Source organism: Salvia splendens, chromosome 15 (assembly GCF_004379255.2).
Source record: "Salvia splendens isolate huo1 chromosome 15, SspV2, whole genome shotgun sequence".
NCBI lineage: Eukaryota > Viridiplantae > Streptophyta > Magnoliopsida > Lamiales > Lamiaceae > Salvia > Salvia splendens.
Window position 1 is genome coordinate 7895924 of NC_056046.1, and position 14725 is coordinate 7910648.

Genomic DNA, 14725 nt, shown 5'->3' on the forward strand with positions numbered 1-14725 from the left:
TTATCCATTCAAACTATATTTACTAACTAAAATTTTAAAATCTATGCTTAGCTATCGTTTTTGGAAGGAGAATGAGTAGTTAAATTTTATTGGACAATACTCAATTAAGAATGCACAATATATCGTTACTAAATTGGGGAAAAGGTTGAAAATGCCATTTACAATGCTTCAAATCCATATTAACAAGATTGCTAATGGAATTTTTTGTCACACATGATTAGTTAATATTATCAAGATAATATCATGCAACTTTACTTCAATTCCTGCTTAATTACAAAAGTTGGATTCTTTAGCTGACAATAGAGGTTTTATTAGAAAAATATATTGCATGTCTTGTTGCTTTCTATTACGACTACGAGAGTAATCTTTGATTCTTTTGGATGAAATTTTAAAAAATGATGCAAGATCTGAATTCCAGTATAATATACAAATCAACATTTTTAGCTGACTATAGAGATCTTATTAAAAAATTAGACACTTTTCTCATTAAATGTCTTGTTTATTTATATTAAAAGAGTAAAATCTCTAGGATGAAATATGTAAATGGAGGAAAAATTTGAATTCAAATATACTAACACTCAAATTCTCATTAATTGTCTCGTAGTTGATCGATGCAAACTTTAAGAAATTGGTGACTTTATACAAAAGAGATTAAAAAAAATTTAGTGAAAATGTGGTCCAATCACCAAAAATATTGTGAAAGTAAATAAGACAATCATAAGGAAATAATGAAAATGGTAAAATGGGAAAATGAGACAAATAATGAGAATAAGAGGGAGTGATAGACAAAATAAAATACTTCCCTCATATCTTAAAAATAGAAGTTTTTAAAACAGCATGAGTTTTAATGCAGAATTGATAATGTAATAATGAATAAGATAAAAAAATGGGTAAAATAAAAGAAAGGATGACAAAGGTAGTGAAATTAGAATTAGTGAATTGTGGAGTTCCTTTCTTAAAATAAAATATTTCTATTTTTAAGAAATGGATCAAAATATAAAAGAATTTTTATTTTAAAGAAACTGAGGAAGTATTTTGTAAGAGCATCTCCAAGAGTAAAAGGTATATAGAAAATGTATATTATGTACTTACCTTTTTAAAAAGTGAAATATATTCTTCTAAAAAGTAAGACATTCCAAAGGGAAAAAGGTATATAGAAAGGTAAATTAATTTTTAAAAATAAAATAATAGTATAAAATGCATTAAAGAATATAAAGTGTAATACCTTCTCAAATACATTTCCCATTGGAAAATGATTTCTCATGAAAAGAAGGCAAATATGGTAGTTATAAGATTTTACCTCTCAATGAATGAGGAGGTAAAGATACTTCTTCAAAATGAGAAAACGTATAATACCTTTTCAAATACTCCATCTTTCCTTGGAAAATGATTTTTTATGGGGAGGTAAAGACACTTCTTCAAAATGAGAAAATGTATAATACCTTCTCAAATACATCTTCTCTTAGAGAATGAATTTTCATGAAAAAAAGATAAATATGATAGTTATATTAGTTTACCTCTTCATTTACCTCTCCCCTTGTAGATGCGGTAGATGCTCTAAGGTTATAATCAAAATTGAACTGCATATTATTGCATAACAATATAGTAGTACAGTACTAAATTTCAATGTTAGGATCGGATTGATGTTACATGGGCATGACAACATTTATGTAATCCTTTTATACATATTTTCATATACTGAGATAAATATTTCATTGATACTGCATTGATGATTTTTTTATATATTTCTAAAATTTTAACAAAAAAAGCATATCAGTACTTTATGAAGCTACAAAATTAGTTTACAATTAAGTATACTAAAATTATGAAATTATGAAGCTATAAATGTATGTTATTTTGATGTTTAATCTTATATGAAAATAACCCAACATTATTAATTATATGTTCGGATGTTCCCACATTTCCATTCCAAAACACAATCGATATAATCTATATATTAATATATACATACAACCTTTCCTTATCTTTCCCCTCCCGTCCTTATTTGCACTACAACTCTCTCTCTCTTCGCCGGCAGCATACAAAAATGAAGGTCCGATCCTGGCTTTCAACGTGCTCCTCCGCCACCTGCATCGCCACCTCCGCTGACTCCTCCTCCGCCTCCCCATCCCCACCCCCTCCACCAAAATCCCTATTTTACGACACAAGCAGCAGCTACTCCGACTCCCAAACCAACTCCACCATCAGCAGCAGCAGCATTCAATCCAATCTCTCTCTCGTCACCCTCCCCTCTCTCCCTTCCCTCCAAAGGCTCACTCTCTCCCCCCTCAACCCCGCCGCCGCCCCCTCCTCCGCCCTCCTCACCTCCCTCTCCCCCACCCGCCGCGGCCACGTCCACTTCCTCGTCCTCCACAACCACCTCCTCTACGCCGCCTCTGCCGACCAAATCCACGTCTACGAAACCATTACCAACACTCTCCTCGACACCTTCTCCGCCGCCGGAGCCTCCGGCGCCGTAAAATCAATCGCCTTCCGCCGCGGCAGAATTCTCACCGCACACCAGGACTGCAAAATCCGCGCCTGGAAAATCACCGATCGGAAAAAATACAAACTCGTCACGACTCTCCCCACGCTAGAGGATCGCCTCCGCCGCTCCATCCTCCCCCAAAACTACGTCAAAATCCGCCGCCACAACCACCGCCTCTGGATCCAGCACCACGACGCCGTATCCGGCCTCGCCGCCGCCGAAAATCTAATTTTCTCAATCTCATGGGACCGGAGCCTCAAAATATGGAACTCTGAGAATCTACACTGCCTCCAATCGATCAACAAAGCGCACGACGACGCGATCAACGCCGTCGCGGTGTCCAGCGACGGATTGATCTACACCGGCTCCGCGGATCGGAAAATCAAGGTGTGGAGGAGAGAGGAGAAGAAATTCGCGGCGATCGCGACGCTGGAGAAGCATAAGTCGGCGGTTAACGCGCTGGCGCTGAGCGGGGACGGTTCGGTTTTATTTTCCGGTTCGTGCGACCGGTCTATTCTGGTTTGGGAGAGAGAGAACAGCGCCGGGCACATGGCGGTGGCGGGGGCGTTGAGGGGTCATGCAAAGGCAATTTTGTGTTTAATCAACGTCCGAGATTTGCTCATGAGTGGATCGGCTGATCGGACGGTCAGGATTTGGCAGCGCGGATTTGATGGGAGATTCTGCTGTTTGGCGGTATTGGACGGCCACCGGTCGCCCGTGAGGTCGATTGCTGCGGCGGAGTGCGGCGGCGGTGTCAGAGTTTTTAGTGGTAGTTTTGATGGGGAGATTAGAGTGTGGGAACTTGGTTTTTGAATTTGATTTTCATTTAAATTTCTGGAATTAATGTGGAGTAATATTAATTTTGTATAGGTTTTTTACTAGAGTAACATTCGTGTGGAGAGACTTGATGAAATCGAGGATCATACATACTTATTACATACATCCACTTATTTTCAATTGAAATAGGATGAATTGATTCGAAACTTGACAATAATTTCTTTTTTAGAGTTTAGCTAGAACACTCGACTTGAGAGGCCTAATATTTTGCTTGGTTTGACTCATTTATACCCATAAGCAGAGAGTCTTACACTCAAACTTTGTATAATTAGCAAATGCTAACTAACAAAGCTTGATATGGTTATGATTCTTCTGTTTAATTTGGGTGTTGATTTTGATTTCATGCTTTCAATCATCGGTTAAGTAGATGTAGGATTCATGTGAATATAATCTATATCATACTCTCTCCGTCCCATGTTACTTGCACTGTTGTTTTTTGGCTCGTCACAAACTCCTTACACTATTTATAGTTTAAGTTAGAATTAATGCATTTAATTAATATGTTAGTTTAAGTTAAAAGCTCATTTATTAAGTAATGTCTCATTATACTTAAAATTCTAATTTAATTACATTAACAAATTAATCCTAAATTTACGGCCTCAAATGAAAGTGCGAGTAATATGGGACGAATGGCGTATTAATCAGTGTATTTTATATGCACAAAATGATATAAAATAAATAAATCATTTATAATTTCTGACGGAGTTTCTGAGCACTTTTGGATTTAGGCTTAACATTCATCTAGATCGGCACAACTAATGAAATTCCCCAATGCAAGTTTCAGATTCATTATACTTTAATAGGAGTAGTTAAAAACAAATTACGATGTACAATTAAGTTTTTTAGATACTAATTTGTATATGTACATTTCAGAAGAAAAAAAATCCTCAATTATATCACAAACAAGCTTTGCTACAGAGATGATATTTGTCATTTGAAATGACAATAACAATAATAATAAGAATATAAAGCGACTATCTATGTGACTAAGTTGTTAGTTTGAAATACTCCACTTGGCATTCATATCATTTACTAAATCCCAATTTTTAGAGATAAGTGAATGGGACTAACTTTGTCCTATCTCACCAATAAAGAATCTATGTATATACTATAGGCTAGTGGGACTGTGGGAGACTTCAAATTTGGATTTTATGGAAAGATAAAATTCAAACTCTTTTTTTTTTCTCCAATTCTATGACATAGTTTGCATAGTTCTTGAACAATGTTTTATAGTCTCAAACGTTCTTGATCGTCGTGGTGAAGTGGACGAATCTATTGTCAAAACCTATTAGTTTGAATTCATCTAATATTTTCTCACTTTCGAATCTATTACCTAAGATGTTTTAATGAGTACAAATTTGTACTGATTTTTTTTTGTAATATACCAGTTGAGTTCGAATTTTATAATGAAAATTTTTCATTTGAGCTAATTCCACGACAAATGCAATGAATACTACCCCACGACCATATTTTGTATGTTTACTCAATTTACGCAATAAATTAAAACAATATGTAATGAAACAAAACAATGGGCGTAACGTGTATTGCGGAATCAGCCTATCCATGAAGAGGAACTGAGCAATTTATTACGAATAATTTAGGAATCTAATCAGATTCTAATTTCTTTATATTAAATGTTAGCTAAGCTTAAATGCCAAAACTAGAGCACTAGCTAGGTAGGTAGCACGTGCTCATCCATCGTGATTAACTGCTGCTTATAAGGTTAATGTATATCATTAGCATGCAAACTTTTTGTTTGACTTAACTAAATCTGATTATTTTTAGTTACCAAAGGTCGTCCATAGAGACAAATCATACCTTTTTTTTATCGCCAGTTTACTTCATTAATTAATTAACTTTGTTTAATTAATAGGAGTACTAGTATTCTTTTCTAGTAAGTTGGATACAAATTTGAAACTTGAAATCTACTATTTTAGGCTTTTATGTTGTAAATGGTGTATTTTTAAAGTAATGTGAAAAACAAAATCGGTGCAAAATTTTATGTTTTTTTTCTATAAACATCCCTTAATTATATATGTGATTAAAGATTTACTAGAATGAAAAATTTAAATGTATTCCGTCAACTAACCTCTTCTATTTTTATGTAACATCACCTATTTGATTCTATAATAATCGAATAAGGGTGTTTATAATTAACGATTCTATAATTTATAATTAAATAAGGGATGTTAATACATGAGTTCTATTTAATCTCTATTATTTGTAAAATATAAAAATATTTAATCATGGGTTCTATTTAATAAACGTGCTAAAACTTCATATATATATATGAGGTTTTATTCGTAGTACTAAGAAATAAAGTACTCTACTACATATCAGATACTTCCCCATACAATACAACAAGCATTTGAAATTTGAATGACGCCTAATGCAATGCAACTTTCCCCAAGTATCTCCCGCATCCTCAAAGCTCATCCTTTGGTGGCGACGGTGGTGGCTGCGGATTATCCGACGATAACTTGATAGGATACGAGGCATCCATCGCGATTCCACACAATCCTTCTCTTTCTCCAACACCGCGTTGCATCCTAATATACCCTTGCTCAGCCCACTCAGGCCCCCACAAGTTCTTCACTATCCAATATTTAGTCCCACTCCCATCTAGCGCGGATCCATAACCAACAACCGCTACCCCATGGTTCAGCTCCGAGCCACATTCGCCCGTAAACACTCCCTATAATCAAGAATACAATTTATAAATCTGAAAATACGACTTTAAAGTTTAACAAAGTTTGTCACTTTTACAGAGGAATTGCTGCAAAGATATTTCTTTGCAGCAATTGCAAATTGCCTAAAGCCCAAGGCTCAAAACTATCTATAGTTGAGGACAGTTGTGCGGCAAAAGTTGGTGGAAAATGTAGCTTTCTCACATTTGCTTGCTTAAAAACAAGCCAACAATGCTTAGAAAAAGAGAAAAAATAAAATAAACAAGCTAGCTAGCAAATCTTGGACGAACTTGAATGATAAAAAGCAAAAACTATGATATCCGATTTTTTCTTTCCTTTAGGCAACTTGGCAAGTTGATTTGAAAACGGGTAATTAAATACATAAATTTAATTTCTATAAAGTTGTGTAGAATGTTGAACTGGTCACCATTTCAATCCATGGTTCAGTCTATATTGGAAATCCTACGATATCACTATATATGTGTGTCAGTGTGTAATGATATGATATCCACATATTTATATTTAAGCTTTTTCATCCCTAAAGATTTAATCCAAAAACTTGTAACATCCTCCACAACCCACATTTTAGTCTTTTTTTCATTGAACTCAAGTGTATCTAAAATGATACTGTCCTAGCTTGAAAACCTGAGATTCAATAAAATAGACTAAAACGCCCTTGAGTGGCATAAATGTAAAAAGGGGCATAAAAGATGGAAATAGCGAAAAAAAATGTTCGAAATGTGATTACCCTAAGTTTAGATCCCTCTGTACCCAGGTACCTGAAATATTCGAACTCAATTATCCATATCATTATTTTGTACTCCCTTCGTCCACCATTTAAAGAGTCATTTTGACTCGGCACGGGTTTTAAGAAATTATTTAACTTTGTGAAGAAAAGTAAAGAGAGAAAGTGAGTGGAATGTGAGACTCATTTAACGTATTAGTTTTATATTGAATTATGAGTGTAAAAAGTTGGTGAAATGTGAGGCCCGCATACTAAATGTGGAATAAAGTAAATGTTTCTATAAATCGTGGACAAACAAAAATGGGAAAAATGTTCTTTAAATGAGTAATTCAAGCATAGTAAAATTACAAAATTGAAAAAAACCAAGCTATTCATAACTTCCGAGTAATTGAGTCTTTAGGGTAGCGCAACAAAGCATCATTGACTCCAACTAGTTTCATTTTCGCGGCCATAAGGAGTCGAAGATGTGGTCGCTGTCTTCTATCACATTGGACGACTTCTACTCGACGTTTGGCTGGCTCACCTCAAGAGCTTTTTCATAAGCACTCTTCATTCTCTTACTTCTACCGTCGGAATCGGAACCACCAGATCCCCATTTCTAGCCGTCTCACTTTAACTCTCTTTACTCGATCAACTAAATAATCGAATAATCAATATCACATTTTGACGTGTTGGCTGTCATCGGACCACATAAACATTTTAGAGATTCTGTTTTCTTTTTGGCTTCGTTCCTGGTTTCGTAGCCTAATAAACCTTCGTAACAAACCTCCCACAATTCTTGTTTTACTTACAAAATTTCTCTAGATAATTTGTATTAGAATTTTCTATGATATAGAATTATAGAGTCTATATATATATATATATATACCTCTCTATATATATGATTTTAATCTATCTAAAGAAGGGCCTTAGAGCATCCACAACCGTGCTCTTGCCAGCGGCACGGTTGTGGGCCCGGGCGGTACTATTCATGCCTGCTCTCTGGCAAGAGCACAACACCCACAGCTGTGCTCTTCCGCAAGGACGAGCACAATTAATTTAAAATTCAATTAAACAATAACATTTCCATAATACTAAAATTCATTAAAAAACCACAATAAATATTACAAATTACAAATAAAATAAAAAAGACATAATTAAAATCCTAAAAATTAAAAATTACATAATTAAAATACTAAAAATTAAAAATTACATAATTAAACTCCTAAAAATTAAAAATTACATAATTAAAATCCTAAAAATTGAGATTGAGAGAGTTGTTTAGTATAGTGTCATTTTTTGTGTTTGAAATGAGAGTATTTATAGATGAAAGTATGAATTTTGGGGTAAAAATAATGAAAAAAATAAATTAAAAGTGTGGAAAAAATGGATATATTTTATTAGGAAGTGAGACAATATTTTTTTTATTAATTTTGAATTTTTCAGATTTTTTCGATTTTTTTTAAAAAATAAATAAATAAATGATAAATCAACGGGCCAATCGGAAGCTGCCACGTCGACGCGCTGTGCTCTTGCCGCTGGCACGGACGTGCTCTATGCATAGAGCAGCGCCCTGCCAGCGGCAAGAGCGCAATGGTGGCGGAGCGTGTCCTTGCCAGCGGCAAGGACGGACGGTGAGCTGCTGCTCACCGTTGGGAATGCTCTTAAGTACCAAAATACACCCAAAAATGGTCGTCAGATCTGTACATGAATGGCCACGATCTGTTTTATATTCTGTGAAATTTGTGTCATAGTAAGATCAATTTGCGTCATGTGAAGGGTATTTTCGGCAAATCAAATTAGTGGAACTGTTTCATATGGGCGGATTTAATGGGATTACTAAACTACACACTCTACAATGTGGTTTTGTTTCCAATGCCATTTATTAAGTGAGAGAGAATAAAATTTCAGTCATTTATTCCCCAAATCAAGCAGAATTCGATCCAATCCCCCCAAATCCACCATTCCAACAAAACACAAATCAGCATCCAAAAACCCTATCTAGTCTACATCGCTACTCAAATCAACAACAATCCTCTCACCGACAATGGTGAACACTCGTTCTGCCGGAACATCGAAGTATGAAGAACAGGTTAGTTAGTGTTCCTAATTCATTAGACTTCCAGAATGTTCAATTGAAACTAACGCAAATTTATCTTGTTTTGGTATGTTGTTAAGTAGTATATATAAGGATTGCTGTGAAGAAGAAGCTACCGTACCAACCGCAATAAAAAGTATTTTGTTTAAAATATCTGTTCATATTGTTTGAGATTACAGTTGAATTTTCGTTTGACACACCTTTCCTGTTGGTGTTTTCCTTCTAAAACAACAAATCCAGCAATTGAGAGGAGTTCGAATGAAACGGGAGAGTGCATCTATGACCGTCGACAAGAAGGTCATTCTTAAAATGACCGAAAAATACACTAACTATGACCTAAACAAGCTCTTTCATTTTGGATCATCCAATATTAACATGACGGAAAACTGCACTTACAATGACATAAACATACTCTATGTATGATTTTGTATTCATGTCGAGTTTTGTGTACATCAAATCCTACTTTGAAATTACGTAAACAATGTTTTGGGTGAAGTGCAAATATTGAATAGTACATCAGTCGTTTGACTAAAAATCGAATCGTTTTAAGGCCTTTAAGGGTATTGCAATCCCCTTGATTTGTATGGTCGAAATATCAAACCATGACATAATGTTTACACTTTGTGTCATACTAAGTGTATATTTGGGTCATTTCAGAATATTGTTATCTACATATGGACTTAGATTGAATTTCGTACAACGGAATACGTCCAGGGTTTAGATACGTCATACTAAATGGAACATTGAGTCATTTTAACAATAACAACAAAATTACTATACCATTTCATCTTATGGGTAATTTGTGTCATAATAATCCAATATTCGAGTCATTATATAATATTATAGAGTACCAAAATGCGTCATACAAATTTGATCAAAATGAGTACAATCAGGGGTAATGTATGTCATATAACTCTGATCAACCGGTCATAGCTAAAAAAGCAAACAATAACTGTTCATATCAAGCAAACGGACAATGCAAGTAAATGGCGTACAAAATGAAAATTAAACTGAATTGAGTTCAAACTTCAGAATATCTTCTAGATCTCCGCTTTTCTTTCTCTTTAAATTTCACAACAGAACCTGTGCTTTCAAGCACGTCATCGGAGATTGTCTGATTGTCTTCAAGCGAAGAAGGATCTGCTACGATTTTCATTTGTGGAGAAACGGTGCGTTTGACCTAAAGCACAAAAAAACCCACCACAAATTGATAACAAAATCGTGAAAAAAAATTTACAAAACTTAATTTACACATAAAACAATGAATACCGACTGATGAAATTAATTAGAAGATGAAAAACTGATATGAACATAAATTACCGTTGAAATAAAGTGGCGACGGATTGTAGAATAATATTATAAACACACACGAGATCTGTTGAAGAAGATGTAAAAATGGTAGGAGTTGAAGAAAATGATTATTAACTCCCCAATCAATCACGCAAGGAAAATGAGAATGGAAAAAAGATAGACGTACATGATTATAGGGATTGGAATAACAATCTAATGAACTTGAATGACAATATTAACCATTTGGTATTATAAGGGAATAAATAAATATGACTTGCGAAAATAATTGAGTCGTTAGATCTGTCCATCTCAAGATTAAAATATCCAATCCTATGGTCTAAATTTGGCCTTCATTTCTTGATTTAAAGTGATACTTGTTTTGATAAAAAATCTATATATATATATATATATATATATATATATATATATATATATCTAGATTTTTAGAATAGAATTAAAATTCTAAAATATGGAAGAATGTCAGCATATATGGTTGTGTAACATTCTTCACAAGTTGAGAAGTGAAATAATTTAAGTTTGCCAAAATTATCAAATATTCTAAACTATTTTTTCATATAGTAAACCACATTATCCTCCTAAATATTTTCTCTAAACTATATTAGTTCTACTACATATCTCTTATTTAAAAAAAATGAATGTGTTATAATATCAAGTTAGATGGACCGAAAATAGACTCAAATTTGGATGAAGAAATACTTTGGGGTAATCTGAATGAATTAGTTGAAAGAATGAAAGAAAAATATATTAAGAATAAAGTAAAATTAAAAGAAATTTGGCAAAAATCTTAGTAATTAATTAATTATATAAACTTAAGAAATTTGATATATTTGCTAAAAAGTTAATCCTGTACTTGAGTTTGATATTTGTGGAACAGATGCAAAAATGTAAAAAAAAAACAAACAATGCAGATCTTATTAATGAGCAGATAGTAATAGTAATATGGCATCAATACATATCACTCAGCAGCCAGCAACACCAACACCGCTGACTATCCTCAACAAAACAGAACTATAAAAAAAACATACAAACATCTTCAAATTTTTATTTCATGCCAAACAATGCATGCCAACCACTCCCCACCACCTCCTCCTCAGTCGGTGCAGCAGCGGTACATAACAAACTTGTCCATCATCTTCCCACACTCGGTGCACACGACTGTCTCCGGTATGTAGCCGGCCTGCCCAGGAAGTATGAGGCGGTGGCAGTGGTGGTCGGGGTGGAACCCGGAGAGGTGCTTGTCCAGCACCGGCACGAACTTGTCCGGGTGGTCCACCTCGTACGCCCACTCGGCGTACCTCTCGACCACGGGCAGCACCTTCTCCCCGATCCCCATCGTGATCTCGTAGTTTCCCCTGCTGAAAACGGCCCACCCCTTCTCGCTGCTGTCGAACGTCAAAAGGTCCAGAATGCCCTTCATGATGCGGTCGTCCTCCACGGTCCGTCCGATCTGCTTCTTGGAGTTCCACATGCTGGCCAGGCGCTCCCAGAAGTACCACACGTAGTCGTAGTACTCTGGGGCGAAGATGTGGCTCAGATTCTCCCGGGTTATGACGTCGTGGCACTGGCGCACCTTCTCGCGAGGGTTGCGCTTCCCCACGTAGAGCATCTCGAGGGTCACCCCGACCGAGCGCGCAGCAGCACGCGCGGCCGCGGTGAAGTTCCGGATCCAGACGATGTCGTCCCCACCGTAGAGGCAGATCACCTTGTTCGCGTTAATCTATCAAGAGTAAAATAGTAAAAATGATTATCTTTAATAATATGCGCAAGGCAGAGGCAGGGGCAGAGGGAAACAAAGGTAAAATTGTAAAAGTGAATACTATATAAAGAGGTTGTGGCAAAGACAGGAATTACCCATTCTTGGATGCGGGGGTCAATGTGATCTGCGAGGAGTTCGATGTTCCAGTCAGACTCCTCCCAGAGCTTCCTCTCCCAATCCTTGGTGAAGGGGAACGCCTTGGCGCCCCAGATCCACATCATTGGGAGGGCGTTGTGGTTGGAGAGCTTCCCATGCGGGTCGAGGACCACCAGCATCGGCCTATGAGTGAAGTGGAGCTCCTCACGGGCGTACCGGATGGCCACCGGGTTGACCATGTTCGGGTGGTCAGCAGAGTACCATGGCATGCTATTGCGGAGGTCGTAGAATTTCTTCTCATCAAACTCAGTCATGGTACTCCCGTGGGCCATGATCGGGAGCCAAAGCACCTCGTAGTCGTGCCTCACCGACCTCTCGTTGTGGATGATGTGGAGCACGTGGAGCTCCTCCGGGGGAAGCTCCAGGTCCGAGATCAGGAGCAGGACGTATTTCATCTTCAGCACTGTTAGTTGCTCCTGTTATGAAATCAACAGCCGGTTTCAAGTTAATCATTGCAGTTATTGAAAAACAATCGAGGTGAATATAAAGTCATAGAAATCCGACATTAGTCCTTCTTGAGCCGTCGTAGAGAGGCCTTTGGTCTTCTCTGAACCGGAAGAGCTCGGTCAGGACTCGCATGTTGTCGATGTGAGCCGTTTCTAGAAGCCTCTTGAACTTGATGTAGGCATCTTCAAACTTCTTCCTCTCTGCAAACCAACATAGTTAGTAGTATTAATTAAGAAATATATTTACCAATCAATTTTGCTTAATGCTTGAGATTCTCACCAATGATTTCCTTGCAAATCTTCATTTGATTCTGCAAGTGATCAAGGATGACTTTGAGCTTGTGGGCCAGGTTGAGTATCTCCCACGAAGCAGAGGTAGAGGTCATGAACTCATGGCCGCCGCCAATGAGGTTGAGGAGCGTGGATGCGCAGACGAGTAGGCCTCGGATGCTCCAGTAGACGGCAGAGGGGATGTGGGCCGTGGCAGCAGTGATCTCAGGCGACTGAGTGTTGATGTAGAGAGGCGGCAGCTCCTTGAACTGGATGATGCAGTGGGTGACCTTGAGTATCTCGGTGAGCAAGTCGATGACAGCGTCGAACTGCTTCCTCAGCTCGCCTCCCCCGGCCACAGCCATCGTGTCCGGGAGGTCTTTCAGAGTGGCAATGTTCTTGGCCAGAGGGTTCTTGGTGTGGAGGTGCTCCACTAGCCAGAACTCGCCGTAGTTGATGGCAAAGGCCGCGAAGGCGATCACGATCTTGGCATCCCAGGTGTAGCTGCCTAGGGATTTCAGGAGGTCCATTGTCACTTGGTGTGACTCTCCCCCACCCGCAGATTTGCAGACGATCTGTTTCCGGATTGGGGGAGGAAAAAAAATCAGGTGTGACATCGGACCTATAAAAGTCGAAAAATGACTTGTTTTGGGGTGCGTACCTCGCATGAGACCTTGTTGATCGGGAAGGCTAGTATTTTGACAATCTCCGTCTCGAGATAAGAGGTGTTGTGGTAGGCCTTCTCGTCGCGATAAGAAGGTTGGTAGGCCTTCTCATCGCGATAGCCAGTCTGATAAGGCTTCTCGTCGTGGTATGCACCGCGGGAGACCTTATCGGCCGACATTTCCAAGTGGGGATGAGTCTGAGCTCCCTGAAAAAAAAAAGAGACACATTAATTAGAATAATTGATTAATAAGGCAATGTGATTTGTAGCAGCAATCTTACATGAGTAGTAGTAGCAAGAGCATTAGTGGGGATATGTTCCTCGGCTGAAGGTCGGGCGAGGCGCAGGATGTCCTCGATGATGGCGAGGACCGGCCTCACGTTGATGTCCTCCATATCGGGTGCGTGAGTGGCCTGGATCTGCTTGTTGAGGGCACTCTCGTCGGACGAGAAGAAGCCGCGCTCCCCAGACATCGGGTGGCTGCGACCGGTCAAGCCCGGTCTCAGGGAGAGGGGCATAGTGGAGACGTGATCATGTTCATGGCTAGGCCTCAAACTGTGATCCGCCACGGGAGTGTTGGCCCTGTGGTCAGTCACAGGATTATGCATCCTGTGATCGACCAAAGGGGTGAGAGTGGATGCTCCTCCAGTCAGAGCCGGGGTGGTTTTGGTGCCCTGAGGGGGTTTCTCACCGGCCAAGGGGGGGTTCTTGGTGGTTGCCGGCACAAGATCGCGGCCCGCCATTGCAAAATGAAGGGAAGGGAAAGGATGTGTGAGTGTGTGTTGTAATGAGAAGAGAGTTGGTTGTGTTTCATTTGGTTAGTTTTCTAGGCCTTATATAGTGTAGGAAATATGGCTTTTTTCTTCATGCGCAAGAGATATCAGAGAGAGGTTTTGATGATTAGAATAAAGTGGTGATGCATCTTGTTCTTTGCTTCCGTTGTGAACTTATGTTTTGAATTTCAGTTACTATAATTTTCAATTCAATGAGATAGACAAATCCTCTTTCGTTACAAAGTAAAAGGCCATTGTCCTAAGTTTTCTAGCAATTATTATTGATTTATTTCTAGCTTTTTTTCTGTTTCAAGAGGAATCAATCCCACAACGTGAATCATGTTTGAACCTTCCTTACTTGCTGTCAACACTATCCCCAAACAAAAATCTTGTACTTGGATATTGGATCAAGTTTGTTGTTTAAATTCTTGATTTATTGGTACGTACGATCAATAAACAAAAATACGTTCACAAATTATTATTTTTGTCGATATATTTTGTACATCTAAATAGTC

At 37.9% G+C, this 14725-nt stretch overlaps 2 protein-coding genes across 2 annotated transcripts; one reads left to right on the forward strand and one right to left on the reverse strand.

Annotated features, from left to right (window-relative positions):
• The first annotated feature begins 2047 nt into the window (after window positions 1-2047).
• On the forward strand, window positions 2048-3301 carry LOC121766652 (protein JINGUBANG-like). The gene has a single exon (XM_042162929.1). The coding sequence runs from the start codon at window positions 2048-2050 to the stop codon at window positions 3299-3301; it is 1254 nt and encodes a 417-aa protein (XP_042018863.1).
• A 7729-nt stretch (window positions 3302-11030) lies between these two features.
• Window positions 11031-14238, reverse strand: LOC121767289 (protein SIEVE ELEMENT OCCLUSION B-like). The gene is made up of 6 exons (XM_042163530.1): window positions 13719-14238; window positions 13435-13644; window positions 12784-13348; window positions 12562-12704; window positions 11997-12473; window positions 11031-11862 (listed from the first exon to the last, which is right to left on the reverse strand). The coding sequence occupies exons 1-6, from the start codon at window positions 14178-14180 to the stop codon at window positions 11236-11238; spliced, it is 2484 nt and encodes an 827-aa protein (XP_042019464.1). The 5' UTR covers window positions 14181-14238; the 3' UTR covers window positions 11031-11235.
• Window positions 14239-14725: the final 487 nt, after the last annotated feature.